The sequence below is a fragment of the Rhincodon typus genome, chromosome 13 (genome assembly GCF_021869965.1).
Source record: "Rhincodon typus isolate 14 chromosome 13, sRhiTyp1.1, whole genome shotgun sequence".
NCBI lineage: Eukaryota > Metazoa > Chordata > Chondrichthyes > Orectolobiformes > Rhincodontidae > Rhincodon > Rhincodon typus.
Window position 1 is genome coordinate 47,115,168 of NC_063344.1, and position 20,864 is coordinate 47,136,031.

The window sequence follows — 20,864 nt, forward strand, 5'->3', positions numbered from 1 at the left end:
TGTGCCTAGAACAAGTGTGCTTCTGACTGAAAGCTCAAAGCTGCAAGAAGCAGAGTAAAGGAAACAAAATGAAGGGTAGATTATGGTCTGAAATTATTGGACTCGATATTGAGTCCACAGCTGAAAAGTGCTTAATTGAATGGAGGTGCAATTTCTGAAGCTTACATTGAGCCTCACTGCAACAGTGCGGTAGCCCAGAACAGGGGAATCAGCATATGAGCAATGTGGAGATTTAAAATAACAAGCCATTCAGATTCTCAGGATGATGCCTGTGAACAGAATACAAGTCTTCCACAGTACAGCCACCTAGTCTGCATTTGATCTTTCCAATTATAAGGTCTGAATGCAGTATACCAGATTTGAAGAAATAAATGTAAAAAGTTGTTTCACCTGGAAGGTGTGTTTGAAACAGTAAGGAAAGAGGAGGTAAAAGGAGAAGTGTTGCATACTCTGCACGTGAACTGAAAGGCGCTTTGGAAAGGGAATGGACTGTTGAGGATGGCTGGAGAGTGGACTGCAGTATCAATGAGGAAATAATCTCCTAACTTGCTGAGTTTTTTTCCAGCATTTTATTTTTAATTTGAAAAATCGATGTCTGTATTGTGATTATGTTACCGCACATAATATATTCCTTCTAATTTGCAACCTCTTACATTTTTGTTGTCACTTTTGTCTTCATCTATCTTCTCAAAGCTAGTATGGACATTCCACTCCAAACTCCTCTTTATTCCGCATAAATATTTTTCTTTTAAATGGGAGCAATGTTACTGAATCACTCTTGTTTGATATACCAGACAAATTAAAAGCAGGAATAGGTGATTCAGCACTCTCGCCTTCTCTGGCATTCAATAAGATCAAGGCAGATTTGATTGTGGCTTCAATTCCACAGTTCCCTCTACCCCAAAAACTATTGACTCCCTTGTTAGTCAAGATCTATCTACCCTTGCTTTAAAAGTATTCAATGACCCCACCTCCACCACTTCATGGGGAAGAGAGTTCTGAAAATTCTCAACAAATTCAGAGAAAATAAGAATCCAGCAGCCTGGAGGCTTTTCCTAAAATTCTCATTAAAAAGGAAAAAAAATACATTCAGCCCATTCGCAAGTAGAGATTTTAATGATAGTACACTGTGTAGCAGGACCTCAGAGAATAATTTCTGGAATCCATTTATTTGGGTTCAGACTCAATCTTTACAGATAGTGCCTCATTGAATTTGATTAAAATAACTCTGAATTATTCATGTGCTTCTAAATAAACCTTTGTATCTTTCATCTTTTATATGTTTTAAGTGTTTGTTAATTATGCCACCCTGCTCGAGACGTAATCTCTCACCTTTAATCTGAATAATGTGTTCATAGAATGAAATAATATTACAGGTGACTGGGCACACCATGACCAAAATGAACAAGGAAAACCAAGAGACACTAACAGTAAGTTTTAAGCTAACTCATTTTCTTAAGGAAGATGTAAAAATGCTTAAAGAGGCATAGGTCTTTTAAGCCTTCTTAAAAAAAATATTCATATGTGCAATGAAGTTCCGCTGCACTAAAAGGGAGAAATCTTTTGACCTGTCTAGTGGTGCATTTGGAGGCAGGAGGGGCATTTATTTAGGCAAAAAAAGTGGTACACCCCAGCGTTTTAATCTCCTTTGTCAGAATTCAGTTGGAGGTGAAAAAGACCATTGTCAACCTTCAGCCCACCACCAGTTTGAGGCTTGTAAGTGGCCAAAAAATGTCCACTTGAAAACTGTTTCCTGCTGCTGCTGGGGTTAAACCCCAAAGCACACAGCCCTGTCACCATGACAGGTAAATCATACATCCAGCTTGTTACTTTCATTGGGTTGCTGGTGGGGCTTGTGAGAGTGCTTGGGAGTCACCTCGCCCAGAAGCTCTCAGTGCCAGATTGAAGGACTGCACTTCAGGACAGGGGGATGTCCACAGAGAGGCAGCCCCTGCTGCACCCAACCGTCCCCCTCACTCCTCTCCCATGACTTCCATTCCCCAAAAACATCACCTCCCACCCTCTGCAACCAACCACATAACTTAGCCATGATCTGGGTCACACTATGATATTGGGACTCTAGTACCTGTCATTTTGGCAACAGCCACTGATGAGCAAGTAGCTCTCAGTAGGCACGACTTCTGTCCCCAAGGTCTTGATTTGGGGCAAGGCCAGCTCATGGCCTCTGCACTGCTAAGTGGGCCTTCCTGAGAAAAGGCAACACCGGTTACTTGCTGGTTCTCCAGCCAAGGCAAGACACCTTACATCTTCTGCAAGAATCCATCTAAAAGGTCCACAGATAAGTAATAGATTGAAAGAAATTGATGTAAAGGAATCAGTAGATTGAGAAGATGTGAATCTCAATCTTGCTTCCAAGTGAACATTTTATTTCAAAGGGAAGAATTAACATGATAAAGTGTTCCCCCCAACCAGCAACATTGATTAGAATGCTAGAAAAGGACTAAATATCAGTCCATTCTTGATGGCTATCCATGAACCTCTACTCTACTGGTATGCGAGTGTGTGCATATCTTAGTGAGAACTGCTGGGGCATGTATTGGATATTTCACCAACATACTTTGTATGTTCTGTTGCAAGAGGTATGGCAACTTGGGTAAATAATTATGGGCTTGTACATTTGTACCTCTGGAGGAGGCATTGCATTTAAAAGAAGGTAACAGCCAAGGAGAAAGATGTTAAAGCCTCATTAAAAAATGCTACTTTGGCTAAAACGCTAATAGAAAATGCATAGTTAACTAATCTATATTAGTTACCTTTAGTAGAAAAATTAGCCAGTCGGGTGGTCCAGCAGAATTTATTTTACTAATAACATACAGCTATTTGCCTTTTACACTGAGCAACTAGTGAAATATGCAAAGCAGAAGCTAAACGAAGTAATTTAGAAAAGGAACAATTTGTAAAACAGTTGAAGAATCACTTCTGTTAATCAAAATGTCAATCACATTGATTTAATATGCAACTAAATTGCAAACAAACTCACTTTTATGGTCAACATTTTCCAGCTTATCATTTTAATGAATACTGTGTACTTCTAAAATGCCATTGAAGAAGTAATATAAATATAAGTGAGCTCTGCTTATGCTTCAGTACTGAAGTATTTATTTTAATACTTTACTGTTGTTAGAACTGGATGTGCTTAAGTTTAATCACCTGACAATGGATAAGAAATTAATTGAGATTGGAAATTTGGGTGGAATCTACCAGCAGTGGAGAGGTTGTTGAAAGCAGGACTGGAACTCAGCGGCACTTCTGCAAGTTGGCAAATGGCTGGTCACACATGATTATGCAGTAACCAGACGATTAGATATTCCTGCATGAGGAGCACACTGAATCAAGTAGTGGGTGCAGATGTTCAATATGCACACCATTATGTTAAGGGGGTCAAATGTCTGCGGTGGGGGGTGGGGGGTGGGGAAAGCATACCTAAAGAGCACCCAGACAGCATTCATTCCCTGCGAGCCAGAAGCAGTATTCTTACTGCCTGAGAAAAGATTTTGGAAATTGCAACCACTGTTAATACTTGTCCATCTGCTGCCAAGATCCTTAGAGCTGCTGCCACCTAACATAAAAGTAGGAAACATCCTGAGCACAAAGTGTGGCCCCATAGTTTATGCAGCCTTCCCTTCTGTCTTCAGCACTTTTGACCATTGGGGTGCCCTCTACATATCGGCCACAACCTGTTTCCATCCAACTGCCAAACCTCAAAATTCCCACCATCATTTATTGTAAAGGGTGCTTCTTGTTGATGCAGCCATGTCCATAGACACTTACACAGTGACCCTGGAACAGGACATCATCACCGTGCACCCTTTTTTACTCACCTTTTGAGCTTCCCTGCACAGAGTGGAGTTTCGCTCTCCTTCCCACTCTTAGGGGGAGCAGCACGATGGCTCAGTGGTCAGCACTGCTGCATACCGTGCCAGGGACCTGGGTTCGATTCCAGCCCTGTCTGCATGGGTTTCCTCCCACAGTCCAAGGATGTGTAGGTTAGGTGGATTGGCCATGGGAAATGCAGGGTTACAGGGATAGGGCAGTGAGATGGGTCTGGGTGGGATGCTCTTCGGACTCAATGGGCCGAATGGTCTGCTTTCACACTGTCGGGATTCTATGATTATTCTCAATCTGCCATTCAACATCCTCAACTCTCTCTGTAACCTCTTTGACCTTCCCTCTGTTGCTTGCACAACTCAGGCCTTCAACGGTGACCTACTGTGTATAACACTTGATCTCCTCACAATCATGCTTGACCTCCCATCTGTAAACATTGACCTTCCCATCTAGTTCAACTTCTTCTTTCTGACCACATGAGATCTTGTAGGGCTCTCTCACTCATAGACTTAGACAGCCGTGATGCATTTCCCTCTGACTGCTGCCACCAGATCCAAATCATCAGCAAAGCTCCCAAATAAGAAGAAGCAGCTCCAGCTCAGTCCAAATCCACCAGAAAGCCACCACAACCACTGCAAGCCACAGGTAAGCGCTCTTGAATCTGGAGGCACATGGTTCTGCTATTTGCTTAAATTGAAAGGTCCCCTTAATTCTGGTAAAGGTCAGCTTTTAATGAGTGTGTATGACAAGCAACAGTATTAACAAGGGATTTGGAAGCTCAATCCACTGCCTCCAAATTCTGTAGTTCCATCTCACTATCAGAAGCTGACTTTTAGCCTCCTGGACAATTAAATGCTCCTGCCCACCTCATTTCCTGCTCCCTGGAGCATTTCCAGATTCTGCCTATAAGATATTTGTTAAGGAAATTATGCTAGGATGGAGCAAACACCTAGTAAGATGTCATAGAGTCATACAGCATTGAAATAGACTCTTCGGCCCAACCAGTCCATGCCGAACATAATTGATTATCCTAAGTATCTTTTGTTGGATCTGGCAATTTCTAAATTAGTGAGTTGAATTTGATAACTGAATTCAATCTAATGAGTTTCACACAAAACTAGGAGGGGAATTAAAGAATGACTTGGATAAAGCATACAAATGGATGCACAGTAATAGACATGAGCATAAAGTTCTGCATGCAGGATGAAGATAGCTGATTTCCTTATGAAAAGTGTTAAAGTGGTTAATGATGAAGTTAAAAAAAATCTATTGTTTTCGTAGCCAACAGATTCAATTACTGGAGTAGCATTGATCTATTGAATACATGCTGAATTATATGGCCAAAACGGTAGGGTGTCTGTCAAAAGATAGTAGTTCACAAACTGTGGTCAGACTGAGGAATTTTACAGAGGTGTATGAGATAGTACATACTGTAAAACAAGTAGGTTTGGAACACAGATTTAACTGAACTATGGGAGAAGGCCAATGTGCAAACTACTAAATGACACACGAAGAATGATTGATACATTGCATAGACTTCTGGGTAATATACTGGAGACAATTACCCTGGACGTATTTGACAAAAGTTAAATACTTTGAGAGCAGACTGCAGGGTCTGATAGATAACCTAAGGTGAGCCTTATTTATATCTATTGGTGTCAAATTTCCTTAGCTAACTCTCCTGTGAAGTGCTTATAAAGGGATGTTTTATTATATTAAAGTTGCTACAAAAAACACATTGTTTTTCTGCTTTTGTGAAAAATAAGCTTATTAATCACATTAGTAAATAACGTTTGCCCTTCAGAAAACCGGAGAAGGAAATCAGGCAATGACAACATCATGGAAGAGAACAGTTCAAAAAGACTGCGATGGAATGATGCAAGTATGATATTTCTAATTGTTTAATGGAATTAAATAGTTAAACATAATATATGCAAGAACCTGGATTATGGGGTTATAATCATGACGATATGGGTAATTTCTGTGACATTCCAAACTATAAGAACTTTGTCTGTCAACTCATAAGAAGCCCTGATTACTTTAAACCTGAAATGTACTTCCATACACTTATTACACCTACTTCCAGTGATCTTGCTGAGATAGCTTAGAGTAGAACTGCAGGAACATAAATCTTGTTATCCAAAGGGATCTGGAGATATTTTGTGGGTCCTCCAAGAATAGATAGGTCAGGTGAATTAATTAGGTAGGAACTGAAATTTTCCTTTCGTGGCCATGGGTAAAATAATTAGAGATTAACTCAGTCCCATGCTTGCACGGTCAGGCTGAACACCATCCACTGCAAGATCCTATTGTAATCTCTTTGATGCCATTAAAACTTATTGTATTAAAACATTTTGTAATTGCATCCTAATTTCTTGTTAGTGGAGTATGAGACTCTCTGGGCACCTATTTCATTGTCATTTAAATGTTAACATGCACCAGTTGGCTTTGTGCAGCTGCGTGTAAGGTCAGCAGTTTTCCTTGTCTACTGTATGGCACAAGGGATGGGAGGAGATGAATGCTGCTATATAGCACTTTAGGACAGACATGGGTGCATCCCTGGTGAGAGGGGTGATGTAGGTGTGGAAGGACTTGAAGGATTGGAGAGGGATTGAAGGGAGGACAACGGATGGGTTTGGGACATGGAAAAGTGAAGTAGGAAGGACTAGGGTGTTAGGAACAATCAATCAAGGTAAGAAAATGAAGGGTTTACCATGCAGTGTCAATATTGTGGGTCCATCTCAGGGTTTTGGCTGACAGAGCCCTTCCAGGACTTTGAGATCACCTACAGTGCATTAGTTATGCCACTGAAAGTGATCTTGGATAATGTCCATTTCAAACTTAGAAGCGAGGGAATGCCCCACAGAATGGAGAATACAACACTGGACACTTACATGAAGTATTCAATTAAGAGTGAAAGCAAAAACACAAGATCATTTCTTCTAAAATAAAGAAAGTATCCCTAACTCCCCTGTAACCATTAGCATGTGCCAACCATGAGGTATGCCAGTACTCTGCTCAGCTGCTCTCAGCAAAAAATAAAAATATGCACATGAATAAAGTGAAGCAATTATAATATATTGTAAAGTTACATGTGAAAGTTAAATTTGAAAATACGGATGTCAGCTTTGTGTTTTCAGTAAGTCTTATATTAATGGCAATGGAGTTGGGCAGGAAAGCTGTGGGTGTGATGCAGAGCCTTCCAGTTTGACCAGGAGGCTACATTGTCAGCTGATAGCAGGCTTCATCATTGAAGAGCTTTGCCTTGCCATGTGATCACACTAGTTGCCCATGCACACCACTTGCACTTTAAATCTTTATTGCAACCTGGTGAAAACTAACAAAAAGCAAGAAAATGGAAGCAGCATACAGTTCCTGTTCTTTCACTGGGAACAGCACACAGTCATTAAAATCCTGTGTCTTCTATTTCACCTCCAACTTCCTGTGATGCATTCAATTCATCTCCAACACATGAGTCCAGCAATTTCTTGAAACTCATGGTAATGTTGAAGCTGATCACCCATTTTTGTGAGGCTCACAAGAGAGAGTGACAGAAATCATACAGTAACTTTGGCAATTCACAATTCATGGCACATTTTCTTCTGGTCACAAATTTCTGAGATTTTCACTTTTTTTCAGTAATCTGTGCTACTATCATGCAATTAATGCAACATGCACTAGAGGGCAACATGTCATTGATCTGTGCTAATAGAACACTTGGCATTGACAGTTGTTTGCTTTCATCATGGAGCTTAATCTTTGGATTCGGGTTCTAAGTAATTAACAGAGAATGATATATTATGATAAGAAATGTTAAGCTTACACCAGGAAAGAAGGAAGAAAGCCTCATTTAAATGGTGACTTTTATGTTCACAGTTTTTCTAAAGCAACATAAAACATAGAACAGTACAGCACAGTACAGGCCCTGCGGCCCACGAAGTTGTGCCGAACTTTTACCCTAAACGTAAGGTCTATCTAACCTCCACCCCTACCTTATACTATCATCCATATGCCTATCTAATAGCCGCTTAAATGCCCCTAATGTGGCCGACTCCACTACCCTCTCTGGCAATGCATTCCATGCCCCTACCACTATCTGAGTAAAGAACCTACCTCTGACTTCTCCCCTATATCTACCTCCACTCACTTTAAAACTATGTCCCCTCATAATAGCTACCTCCACCCTAGGAAAAAGTCTCTGGCTGTCCACCCTATCTATACCTCTGATCATTTTGTACACCTCTATCAAGTCACCTCTCATCCTTCGTCGTTCTAAAGAGAAAAGCCCTAGCTCTCTCAACCTTTCCTCATAAGACCTTCCCTCCATTCCAGGCAACATCCTGGTAAATCTCCTTTGCACCTTTTCCAACGCCGCCACATCTTTCCTGTAATGAGGCGACCAGAACTGGACACAATACTCCAGATGTGGCCGAACCAGGCTTTGGTATAGCTGGAGCATAACTTCACGGCTCTTGAACTCGATCCCTCTATTAATGAAAGCTAACACACCATACGCCTTCTTAACAACTCTATCCACCTGGGTGGCAGCTTTCAGGGAACTGTGAACATGAACCCCAAGATCCCTCTGCTCCTCCACACTGCCAAGAATCTTTCCATTAACCCTGTATTCTGCTTTTAAGTTTGCCCTTCCAAAATGAATCACCTCACACTTTTCATGGTTGAACGCCATCTCCCACTTCTCAGCCCAGCTCTGCATCCTATCAATGTCCCTTTGTAACCTAGAAAAGCCCTCCGACCCACCTTCGTAACGTCCGTGAACTTACTAATCCACCCTTCCATTCCTTCATCCAAATCATTTACAAAAATCACAAATAGAAGAGGACCCAGGACAGATCCTTGTGGTACACCACTCGTAACTGAGCACCATGTTGAATATTTTCCATCCACTACCACCCTTTGTCTTCTAAGGGTCAGCCAATTCTGAATCCAATCTGCCATATTTCCCCCTATCCCATGCCTCCTTACTTTCTGCATGAGCCTACCATGGGGAACCTTATCAAACGCCTTACTTAAATCCATGTATAACATATCCACTGCCCTACCTTCGTCCATGTATTTGGTCACCTCTTCAAAGAATTCAATAAGGTTTGTGAGGCATGATCTACCCCTCACAAATCCATGCTGACTATCACGAATCAAACTGTGCCTTTCCAAGTGATCATAAATCCTATCTCTCAGAGCCCTTTCCAATAATTTGCCCACCACTGATGTAAGACTAACTGGCCTGTAATTTCCGGGGTTATCCCTATTCCCTTTTTTGAACAAGGGAATGACGTTTGCCTCTCTCCAATCTTCCGGCACTATGTCCGTGGACAGTGAGGACGAAAAGATCATCGCCAAAGGCCCTGCGATCTCTTCCCTCGCTTCCCATAGAATCCTTGGATAAATCCCATCAGGCCCATGGGACTTATCTATCTTCAACTTCCTCAAAATTCCTAGCACATCTCCCTTACAAACATCCACCTCCTCTAGCCTACCAGCCTGTTTCACACTGTCCTCCTCTACAACTAGGTCCCTCTCAGTTGTGAATACCGAAGAAAAGTATTCATTAAGGACCTCTCCTATCTCTTTAGGCTCCGTGCACAAATTCCCTTTTCAGTCCTTGATCAGCCCTACCCTTTCTCTGATCATTCTTTTATTCCTCATGTACGTGTAAAAAGCCTTGGAGTTTTCCTTGATCCTATCTGCCAAGGTTTTCTCATGCCCCCTTATAGCTCTCCTAAGCTCTTTCTTCAGCTCCATCCTAGATAACTTGTATCCCTGTGGAGCCTTTTCCGTTCCTTGTTTCCTAAACTTTACATAAGCATCCTTCTTCCTCTTAACCAGTCATTCGACCTCTCTTGAGAACCAAGGCTCCCTCACTCGACCGCATCTTCCCTGCCTGCTAGGGACAAACATATCGAGCACACGCAGTATGCATTCCTTAAACAATCTCCACATTTCAGTAGTGCTCTTCCCTGACAGCATCTGTTCCCAATTTATGTTACCCAGTTCTTGCCTAACAGAATTGTAATTACCCTTCTCCCAATTATAAACCTCACCCTGCTGTATGTACCTATCCTTTTCCATGACTATTGTAAAAGTAACAGAGTTATGATCGCTACTGCCAAAATGCTCACCTACCAACAGGTCTAACACTTGGCCTGGTTCATTGCCAATCACCAAATCCAAAGTGGCCTCTCCTCGTGTTGGTCTATGCCCGTACTGTGTCAGGAATCCTTCCTGAACGCATTGGACAAAATCTGCTCCATCTAAACTATTACAACTAAAATGTTTACAATCAATATTTGGAAAGTTGAAGTCACCCACGACTACAGCCCTGTGACTTCTGCACCTTTCCAGTATCTGCCTCCCAATCCCCTCCTCTACTTCTCTGCAACTATTAGGGGGTCTGTAAAAAGAAACCCCAACAAAGTGACTGCACCTTTCTTGTTCTGGACCTCAACCCAAACTGACACTGTAGACATATCATTCTCGAACTGCCTTTCAGTAGCTGCTATACTATCCCTGACTAGCAATGCCACTCCCCCACCTCTTTTTCCACTCTCCCTATTTCTTTTAAAGCATCTAAAACCTGGAATTTCCAACAACCATTCCTCTCCCTGAGTTACCCAAGTTTCTGTAATGGCCACAACATCGTAGTTCCAAGTACTGACCCATGCTCTAAGTTCATCTGCCTTATTTCTGATACTTCTAGCATTGAAGAATACACACCTCAAACCATCTCTGTGTCCACAATTATGTTCCATCGACCGCATTTCTTTATTAACAACCTCACTCCCTGTTGTGTCTGTTGGAAGGCTGCATACCTCATCCTCTGAATTATAAATCTGCTTCCCCACCCCCTGCCAATCTAGTTTAAACCATCCCGTATAGCTCGAGCAAACCTCCCTCCCAGGATATTTGTGCCCTTCCGGTTCAGGTGCAACCCGTCCTTACTGTACAGGTCCCACCTTCCCAGAATGTGCTCCAATTCTCCACATAATGGAAGCCCTCCCTCCTACACCAGCCCTGTAGCCACGCGTTTAGCTGCACTGTCTCCCTATTTCTTACCTCGTTATCACATGGCACTGGTAGTAATCCAGAGATAACTACCCTGTTTGTCCTGGACTTCAGCTTCCAACCCAACTCCCTGTACTCGTTTTTCATATTCTCAGTCCATCTTCTACCTAAGTCATTGGTCCCGATGTGTACCATGACTGCTGGTTGCTCACCCTCCCCCTTAAGGATCTTGAATTCACGATCCGAGACATCATGGACCCTGGCACCCGGGAGGCAACATACCATCCTTTCATCTCGTTCGCGTCCACAGAACCGCCTGTCTGTGCCTCTTACTATCGAATCCCCCACTACAATTGCTCTCCTATTCTCCCCCCTTCCCTTCTGTGCCACAGGGCCAGGCTCAGTGCCAGAGACCTGTCCGCTATGGCGTTCCCCTGGTAGGTCGTCCCCCCCAACAGTATCCAAGATGGTATACTTATTATTGAGGGGAACGGCCACAGGGGATCCCTGCACTGTCTGCCTATTCCCTTACCCCTTCCTGACAGTCACCCAGCTACCTTTTTCCTGTACCTTGGGTGTGACCACCTCCCTATAACTCCTCTCTATCACCCCCTCAGCCTCCCGAATGATCCGGAGTTCATCCAGCTCCAGCTCCAGTTCCCTAACACGGTTTGTGAGGAGCTGGAGTTGGGTGCACTTCTCGCAGGTGAAGTCAGAGGGGACACCAGCAGTGACCCTTACCTCCCACATCCTGCAAGAGGAGCATGCAACTGCCCTAGCTTCCATTCCCTCTACTCTATATTTCCAGAAGAATTAAAAAAAAGCCTTACCTTACCGACCCTCCACACAGTCTTTTTTTTTGGTTAGAGGAGGAGGATGGGTGGGAGACATTACACGTGTAGTGTTTCGGGTTTAGCCAATGCCCAAATATATCAGTTCCTTCCTGGCTCGCGTTGTCTCCACACACCCGCCGCTAAAACAAGAGGGCCTCTGCTGTACGAGGTAAGTTTTTATACTGGAGAAAAAAACAACCTTACCTTCCTGTCGGCACTCTGGCTCGCACTGCTGCCACTGAAAACAAGACATGTTCGTTTTGAAGTACAATCAAATTTGTTTTCTAGGGAAATAATTCCCCAAGGAAAGTTGAATTGACACCATTTTGACCTCTTGCTTATTCCCAGAGCTTCAGCCACTGAGAGCAAGTTGGAAGCTCAACATTCTATGATTCTAGAATTGTAGAACAGCATAGTACAGGCAGAGCCTATTCTGCCCATTGAGTCTGTGCTATTTCCTTTTCAAAGAGCAATCCACTTCGTCAGACTCCTTTGCTCTTTCCTCACATTCCTGTATCTATTTTTTTTCTTTTTCAGGTGTGTAACTAGTTCTATTTGAAAGTCTATGATTGAATCAACATCCGCCTCCCAATCAGACTGTACATTCCAAATCCTTGTCTCATGTCCTGTCTAGTTCTTTTGCCAAGCACATTAAATTTAAGTCCTCTGGTTATTGACCCTTCAACTTTTGGAAACATTTATTCTGTATTTATTCTACTTAAACCCTTCCTGGTTTTAAACAGCTCCATCAAATCTCTGCCCAGCCTTGAGTTCCCATGAAAAACACGAAAATAAAGAGGTTAAACACGACTTCTAAATTAGGAAATAAGGAAAAGGCAGATAAAGTTATCAGCAAAGGCAGTTTTTTTGGAATGATGCAATTTGCCTAAAGAACTCGAAGCAGCAATCTTTCCTATCAGGGATTTCTGATTGAGTGGCCAAAGTATAAAACTAATTGTTCTACTGTATTGTGTGCAGATTGGATATGTTTTTCTATTATTGTAGTCATTTGATTTGATTTATCTATAAGCATGAATGGAGCAGACCTTTAATATGCCGCAAATCCATTTGAATAGGCAACAGCAATCGATTTGTAACATGCTGCAAATTGATATGTTGCTGTAAATACCCTTCTGTGTTGACCATGGCTGCCTGTTTACCTCATAAATTCATAGCAGACTTAAAAGCAGTTTCTTACAAGGTATAGCATCAAACATAAACTGCTAGCAAACAAATGAGGGCAGCCCCAGGATTGATGCCCTACTCCGTGATGAACTGTTTGATCTCTGAGGGTGGACTAGGCTACAAAGGGATTCATTGTCATTGAACTAGAGAATGGATGTAATCATATCTCCCTGGTGGAAAGCGTATGTATGTATATCAGGAGAGGACAGCAAAAGGGTGGATGTGATCGAATTAAACCATCTACTGATATTTGAAGTTTTGGTTTGTGCATGAGGACTGGTTACTTGGAGGTGCTGGAGAGTGACTGGTACCTGTGGAACCACTTCTTAATCTGAGTCAATACATCTAGGAAAAGCAAAGCAAAATGAATTATAAAAACCCTGCTAATTTCTTAATCACTTTAATTGATGAGGACCTGTTTATTGTTAAATCAAATGAGAACGGTAGGCAGCACGATTCATAAGCGTATAGTTGGCAGATTCTATCCAAGATTATAGGATAGGTTGACTCTCTTAATCAAGTGGGTTTTGGATGTTAAAGTGTGAAAAAAAAATCTGAATCCCAAATCAAACCCATCTGTAATCCTGGGATAGTAGGAACTGCAGATGCTGGAGAATCTGAGATAACAAGGTGTAGAGCTGGATGAACACAGCAAGCCAAGCAGCATCTTCTATGATGCTACTTGGCCTGCTGTGTTCATCCAGCTCTACACCTTACCATCTGTAATCCTGCCTGTTCCTGATTTAATGGAGCCTGTGATGGGGCCTGTCAAATGGGCTACCAACAACAACTCGCTCTCAGGGGCTGAGCTGATAATTTGTAAATAATGTAATGAAGCTGCATGCTTGACATTTAACCCACGTGTTAAACTTAATGGCGGCCAGTTGAGTTTCCCTTTGAAATTGTTTGGCTAAACGGAAGCAAGAACTCATGGATCAAAGAAGTATACACCTTTCCACTAAGCCTGCTAATTCAGTTTAGCTTCTTCATCCACCTTTCATGATCAGAGATTATCTTTAGTACCTGTAGGCCTTTCTGATCTCCTTGACCAACCACCTTTCTGATCTCCAACTCTATTCTTGTGGTCCCTTATTCCCACCAATTCTTCCAATTTCATCCATCCCCAAATAATTCTAATCTCCTCAGCCCCCATCACCTTAACTCTTACAGTCCACACATCCCTGCACCTGACTTTTCCTTTGGCTTTGATCACCATCAGTCCAGACTCTGTTCCCTCCTCTAGCATCAAATGAATCTTCTGACCTCCAATTTGTCCCCACCTCCAACTTACAGTCTTCCCTGTGGCTCAACACAACCCCAACCCCACACCTTTCTGATTACCTTCATGGTCCCTAGCTGTGGCCTGGTGTTAAAGCTTTTATTTCACAGTTAAACAAATGCCTTAAAACACTCATGCGCCTGAAACTTGTAAATGGTTTTGTAAAGCATTAACAGATTTAGACTATATTTGCTTTGCATGTCAACAATTTAAAAAACAGTTCAAACTAAGATGCAATATTTAATCACTAATCCAATGACATGACATATTTTATAATTTTCCACACTGTGGTACCCAATTGCTTTAATATAATTTAATAATAAAGTCAAATATATCTTGAATTAATCTTGAACTCAGGTACCAGCAAGTTACACCTGGTTTACTATACAATTATAAAAATACTTCTTAGCAATTTACTGAAGCTTTGCAAATGATTCTAATGTTGCTAATGCATTTTAATGTATTTTTGCAGCTGATGGACCACCATGCAATAAGAATAATATTATCACTGAGAAGCAGTTAATGCAACTTGCTGAAAAACTGGGGAGCAATTGGCAAATCTTTGCAATTAGTTGCCTTGATCTGCAATCCCAAGATATTGATAAAATTAAGGACCAAAATGCACCACCGACAATGCAAATATTCTACATGTTGCAAAAATGGAAAAATAAGGAATTGGACAATGCAACACCTTCCAATCTTCGAGAAAAACTCATAGATGCGAATATTGATCCTGATGCCAGGAATCTCCTGGAAGGTACAGCGAAATGTATTTTTATTAATGGATTCATTGGGATGTTCTAGAAAAAATGCAGATATACTTTCCAGTGTTGTTCATTAAAGAAAGAAAATGACTGGAGTGGGCATTAGAACTGGCAGGAAAACGGGCAAACTGCTACAGTTGCTAGTTTTATCCTTTACAATTCTGTTCCTTATTTTCTGTCCCAAAAATGCAATGTTAAAATTCCTTTTAAAATTTACTGTTGTTTGTTAAGCCAACATTATTACAATTTGAGACAAACATGGGATTTTAAAATTCTCCCCTGCAGTTGCCTCATTATCTCAGTTGGAGTTAACTCATCAGTGGAACAGCTAAACTCTCACAATGTTTTCTGATTGTTGTATCTAGTGCAGTCCTCATTGGGAAGGGTCTGTCTGAAGGGAACGGTCCCACTGTGTCCAATGTTCCCTTCTAACTAATGACCATGGGATTTATAAACTATGCTGCTAATGAGCACCTCAATCAGTTAAAAACTAAACTCAGGAACATATTACAGAGATGAGTTTAAACTGTTGAAAGCCCCAAGTGCAATGATTACCTCTACATGGAACGTGTTTAATACTGACCATTACAAATACTAGGAGCAGATGTAACCAAGAAATTTATATACAGGCTTAATTTACAATACAGTCTACACAACAGATAACATGGACATTTTTTAAAATTTGTACTGTTCTTGTCTCTGTTCCAAGTATCAAAATGGAGAGGTTGATTACATAAATAAATGCCAGTAGTTTGGCTCTGAGTTGATCGGAATTAAGTCAGTCATTCATAACCCTGAAACAGCCTAGCCAGTTAATCAAACTGTAAAAATTTGTAACTCAGCTTAATTTTCTAGTTTCCCCATTGTACAGCGCTGTATAACTGCTCTTGATCTTGACTTGACTCCTCAAATGGACGAGACATGAAATCAGAATTAGTGCAGACAGGCCCTGATAGACCAGAATTTCACTGGGAAGGTGGACAACTGCTTATTGAGCTAATACACCAGTGGAAAATAGTTAGAATTTCTCTTCATAGTCATTTAAATGAAAGTTGAATAGGAAAAATTAAAACTCTTCATTTTCACAATTAAAAATATCTCCTGCAGAGATAATAACACTAATCATTTACAATTGGTGCATGAAGGCAGAATGATATTTTGTTGGGAATTGCAGGATTCATAACCTGCATTGAACACAGCACACACAGTTGAGCTTGGAGCTTATTTCTGCTCAAATCTATATTCCCACCCACACAGAAACCTTTCACCACCTTGCTTAACAAAAATCTGTCTACTTTTGCCTTAAAAATATTCCAGGACTCTGTTTCAGGGAGAGCATTCCAAAGATTTGCAACTTACTGAGAGGATTTCTTTTACCTCATCTTTGTTTTAAATGGGCAACCTCTGATTTCTGAAGTAATCCCGATTTGTAGATTCTCTCAGAAGAAGGATCATTCTTTCCACCTTTACCCTGTCAAGACCTCTCAGGATTTTAGGTGTCTCAATCAATATCTTTCAATTCTTATTTCTCTTCAGGCTAGCCTGTCCAACTTTTCCTCATATATTCTGTTTCTCCTGTTCAGGAGGACAGATTAAGAGCTAAAATCATGAATTTAAAATATATGGATGGACCAGGAGTTTCTACTTGTTTGCATTTGTCCAAAATCCTGAATCCGGTGTAAAAGCTTGTGGAATTTCAAGCACAAATTACTTTCATTACAATTCGGTTTCAATATTCTTTTGTATTCATTTAGAAAACATCCTGCCAGATTTCTTCCCTGCACACAAACGAGCCACACCACAGAACAAAATGGCATTTTAGGATCAAGACATTTTCGGCAATACTACTGAAACTGGCTAATGGGCAGAGAACAGCGAGTGGTGGTCAGGGATTCTTTTTTCAGGTTGGCAACCAGTAACCAGTGGGGCTGCACAGGGATCAGTGCAAGGACTACAACTGTTCATAATATATATATTAATGACTTGGAGGAAGGAAGCGAATGTACTGTAGCCAAATTTGCAGACAGAACAAAAGTAGTGGAGAGGCAAGTTGCAAGAATGTTACAGTTTACTGAGAGATATTGACAGGTTAAGTAAGTGGGAAAGAAATTGGCAAAGGGGTGTACAGTATGGGCAAATGTGACATTGTTCATTTAAGAAGAGAAAACAAAAGAACATAATTATTTAAACAGAGAAAAACTGCATAAAGCTGCAACACGAAGGGACCTGGGGTAATCTTGCATGGAATCCAGAAAGCTAGCACCTACGCACAACAGATATTCAAGAAACTGCATGGAATGTTAGTCCTTATTTCAAGGGAGTTGGAGTATAAGTGTAGGGAAATGTTACTGCAACTGTACAGGGTGCTGGTGAGACCACGTCTGCAGTACTGTGAGCAGTTTTGGTCCCCTCATTTAAGGAAAAATATAATTTCATTGGAAGCAATTCAAAGAAGGTTCACTTAGATGATTCCTGGTCAGGAGGGACTATCATATGTGCAAAGGCTGGGACTCTACTCGTCGCAGTTTAGAAGAATGACAGGTGTTCTCATTGAAATATACAGGATTTATAAGGAGCTTTACATGGTAAATGCTGAGAGAATATTTCCCCTCATGAGAGAGTCTAGGACCAGAGGCAATATTCTCAGAAAAAGGGGCACCGATTTAAGGCTGAGGTGAGAAGGAACTTCTTCTCTGTTGAAAATCTTTGCAACTTACCACAGAGAGTTCTTGTGGTATTTTAAGGCTGACATAGACAGATTGTTGATCAGAAGGGGAATCAAGGGTTATGGGAAAACACAGGAAAGTAGATGTGAGGAATGTTGGGTTAGCCTAATGAATGGTGGAGCAGGTTCGAGGGGCTGAACAGCCTACTCCTGTTCCATTTTTTATGGTCTCATGGTCTATATCAAGTTATTGCTTTCAACTTTTAATTGTTATATCTACTATGAACCAGCACAATCAATGTTTTAGAACAAAATTTTAACTAATTAATTAGTTACTTTAAAAAAATGATGTTCTAAAATACTGAATGTGCTGGTTCATAGCAGATATGACAATTAGCGATATGTGATTGATTTTTATCAGAAACCGAAAAAAAACTTCCTGAAACTAGTTACATTTTTAATTTGTACCTAACTTGTGTCAGAATGCAAATTATATCCCAAAGTTAAATTCTTTCTCTTCTTAGAACTTTTATACACGAGACAGTTGAAAACAATATTAATGAGAATATTATCATAGACTCAATAGTAATCAAATTATCAAGAGACTTAAAATGCCTTGCAAATTTCTTGAATTAAATTGATTGAATTTTAAGCAGGAGTGTTAGTCCTGAATTTCCACAGGAATTGTCTCCATTTCCCATCATAGTTTTAGTACAGTGAGAATGGTGAGGCCCTCAAGTAATGGCTGATTCCACCCATTTACAGCATTTCTCCAAAGCTTCTGTTTGCCTCCTATCAGAGTTAGCAAAGGAGATTGGGTGAGCTGACTTAATCGCTGTACAAGTGGGATGGGTTTTGAGTGAATTAAAATCTCACCCATTGTGTTCTAACTATTTATTGCAAAACATAGTTGAACTGGACTATGGCTATAATTTTAAATGCATTTATCCAGAATCTCTGTACCATTAGTTTATGATCCAGGTTGATTTAAAATACAGTGGGAATCTCCTTACGCATTTGTTCAAGTCTGCCTTTTTGTTGTTTTCTTTATTTATCATTATTTTGTTTTTGTTGTCCTTCCCCAGGTTTCTGTAATCCATAAAGTTGTATGAAGAACATGATGAGCAGACTATGTGAGGAAACATCTTTAAGAACCAGGATGTAAACTCTGCCACAATCAGTTGCGGTTTGCTTATTTGCAAGTTACATTTTTACATTGTCCAGTTTGTAAAAAAAGCAAAAATTTTGATGAAAATGTAATTTTACACTATTATCTGAACTAAGCAACTCAATGAAATTGGCACATGTAGATATTTCTGCCTTCAAAATGTAGAACTTTGCCTATCTCTTACACGCAATAAGCATCACTTGAATATAATGTAAAGTTTTCTAGATTCTTAAAAAGAAAAATCTAGTGTAAATTGTGGTCATAAAATGTGGAACATTTATACAAAGTTTTGAGTACTTGGAGCCTACTTTTATATATATTTAGAATTACAGTTGCATAGAATAATGTTTTTTCACAGGATAATTACAACAAATCAACTTTTCTATGAAGCAGTAATTTCTTCCTTTCTAATTCAAGCCTGGGCAAACTATGACCTACAGACCAAATGCAGCCCTGGGGACATTGTTGAGTTGGTTTTGGCATTTCCTTACCAAGTAGATCACTTGGGGTGCCTGAAACACACATTTTTCCCTTATAAGGTGTGCGCTTGCCTGGGAGAAATGTCTAACATGGTGCAAGTGGTATCATTAAACATTCTAAAGACAGAAATAGATCTTGTCAGCCAAGGCAATCAAATGTAATTGGGGATTGATGGGAATAAAGAATTTGATATACATTAGCCATGATCTTATTGAATGGTGGAGCAAGCTCAAGGAGCTGATTGGTTTACTTTTGCTCCTATATTTTATGTTCTGAAGTCTTTTTCTTCAAGAATGCCTGAAATACTTGCAACCCCGTTGTGGGTTGGTTAATATTCAGGCATCGCTGGTGCTTAACCTTGTCTTTTTGAAGACTTTCAGAAAAAATGTTGGTGTTCAGTAGACCTGGAAACAGTTTATTTTTCAGATAACATAGTAATCCTAAAAAGGACTTCTGGGTGCTATCACCAAAATGAGGCAAATACTGTTTGTAAACTTAACATTATACATAGCCACTGGGGTCAATTAAACACAGGCAGCAAGGTGGTGAATGGGTAATTCGCCAAGCATTTGTTTCCTTGGTCTAGTGGTGATATAACCAAATCAATAATTGTTTGGGAGGTGTGATACTGAGCTCCGTTTCTCTAGTTTACCCAGGTAATGGCTTAATAAATTCATGCACAATTCCCTTACTTTCTACAATACAGAAATTCACAGATGTAATTGCTCTGGTTTGAAGCTGATGGCTTTAAAATTCAAATATTAGTAAAAGGAGGAAGAAATCTAGGTTATGTAGGCATATCTTTTATTGCATAGTAAGTAATCTACCAGCCAATGATGGGTTAGAGACAAACATCTTTGCTCTGCTTTGCCTTACTACCTCATTTAAATTAAAGGCTCACAGTACTTCTCCTGTTTACTGCAAACACAAAGCCAGGCAGCTTGTCGCGTTTATCAGCAGCAATCAGTAAGGGAGTAGGCTTGTTGCTGTATGGCACCGTGCTTACTAATGTCAAAGCTACAGCTTGTACCAGCAGCTTATGTGACAAACACACTATATGTGCTTTACCATTTCTCGAGATCTAAGGAGAGTAGTCCCCCAGTCAAGTCAAAGCGACAATTGTCTGTCAGGGGGTCCCACTACAGTCAGTCAAGAACAGCGTCCGATACTGGTCCAGGAGTTCGAACGTGGTCAATCGACCTCTTGGGAAAGTCAGGATCAGGGTTCCATATCACTCCAGTCTGGGGAGTGGAGCAAGATAAGTCTTGCCATTTAACAGCAACCATTCTGGGATAAGTCAGTCACATATCTGCACAGTGATCGGTCACAGATCTGCACAGTGATCAGTCACAGAGCTTCACAGAGATCGGTCAGTGATCTGCACAGAGATCGGTCACAGATCTGCACGGTGATCAGTCAGAGATCTGCACACTGATCAGTCACAGATCTGTACAGTGATCGGTCAGGGAACTGTACAGTGATCGGTCAGGGAACTGCACAGTGATCAGTCAGAGAACTGTACAGTGATCAGTCACAGAGCTGCACAGTGATCTGTCACAGAGCAGCACAGAGATCGATCAGAGATCTGCACAGAGATCAGTCACAGATCTGCACAGTG

At 40.8% G+C, this 20,864-nt stretch overlaps 1 protein-coding gene across 1 annotated transcript in view; it reads left to right on the forward strand.

Moving 5' to 3' along the window:
• si:dkeyp-97b10.3 overlaps positions 1–19,052 on the forward strand; it is a 77,921-nt gene extending 58,869 nt beyond the window's left edge. The window contains exons 14-17 of the mRNA XM_048604263.1: positions 1,377–1,430; positions 5,654–5,731; positions 14,642–14,926; positions 18,684–19,052. Of these exons, the coding sequence (XP_048460220.1) occupies positions 1,377–1,430; positions 5,654–5,731; positions 14,642–14,926; positions 18,684–18,700 (434 nt within the window). The 3' untranslated portion in view covers positions 18,701–19,052. The remainder of the gene's footprint in view (positions 1–1,376; positions 1,431–5,653; positions 5,732–14,641; positions 14,927–18,683) is intronic.
• Positions 19,053–20,864: the final 1,812 nt, after the last annotated feature.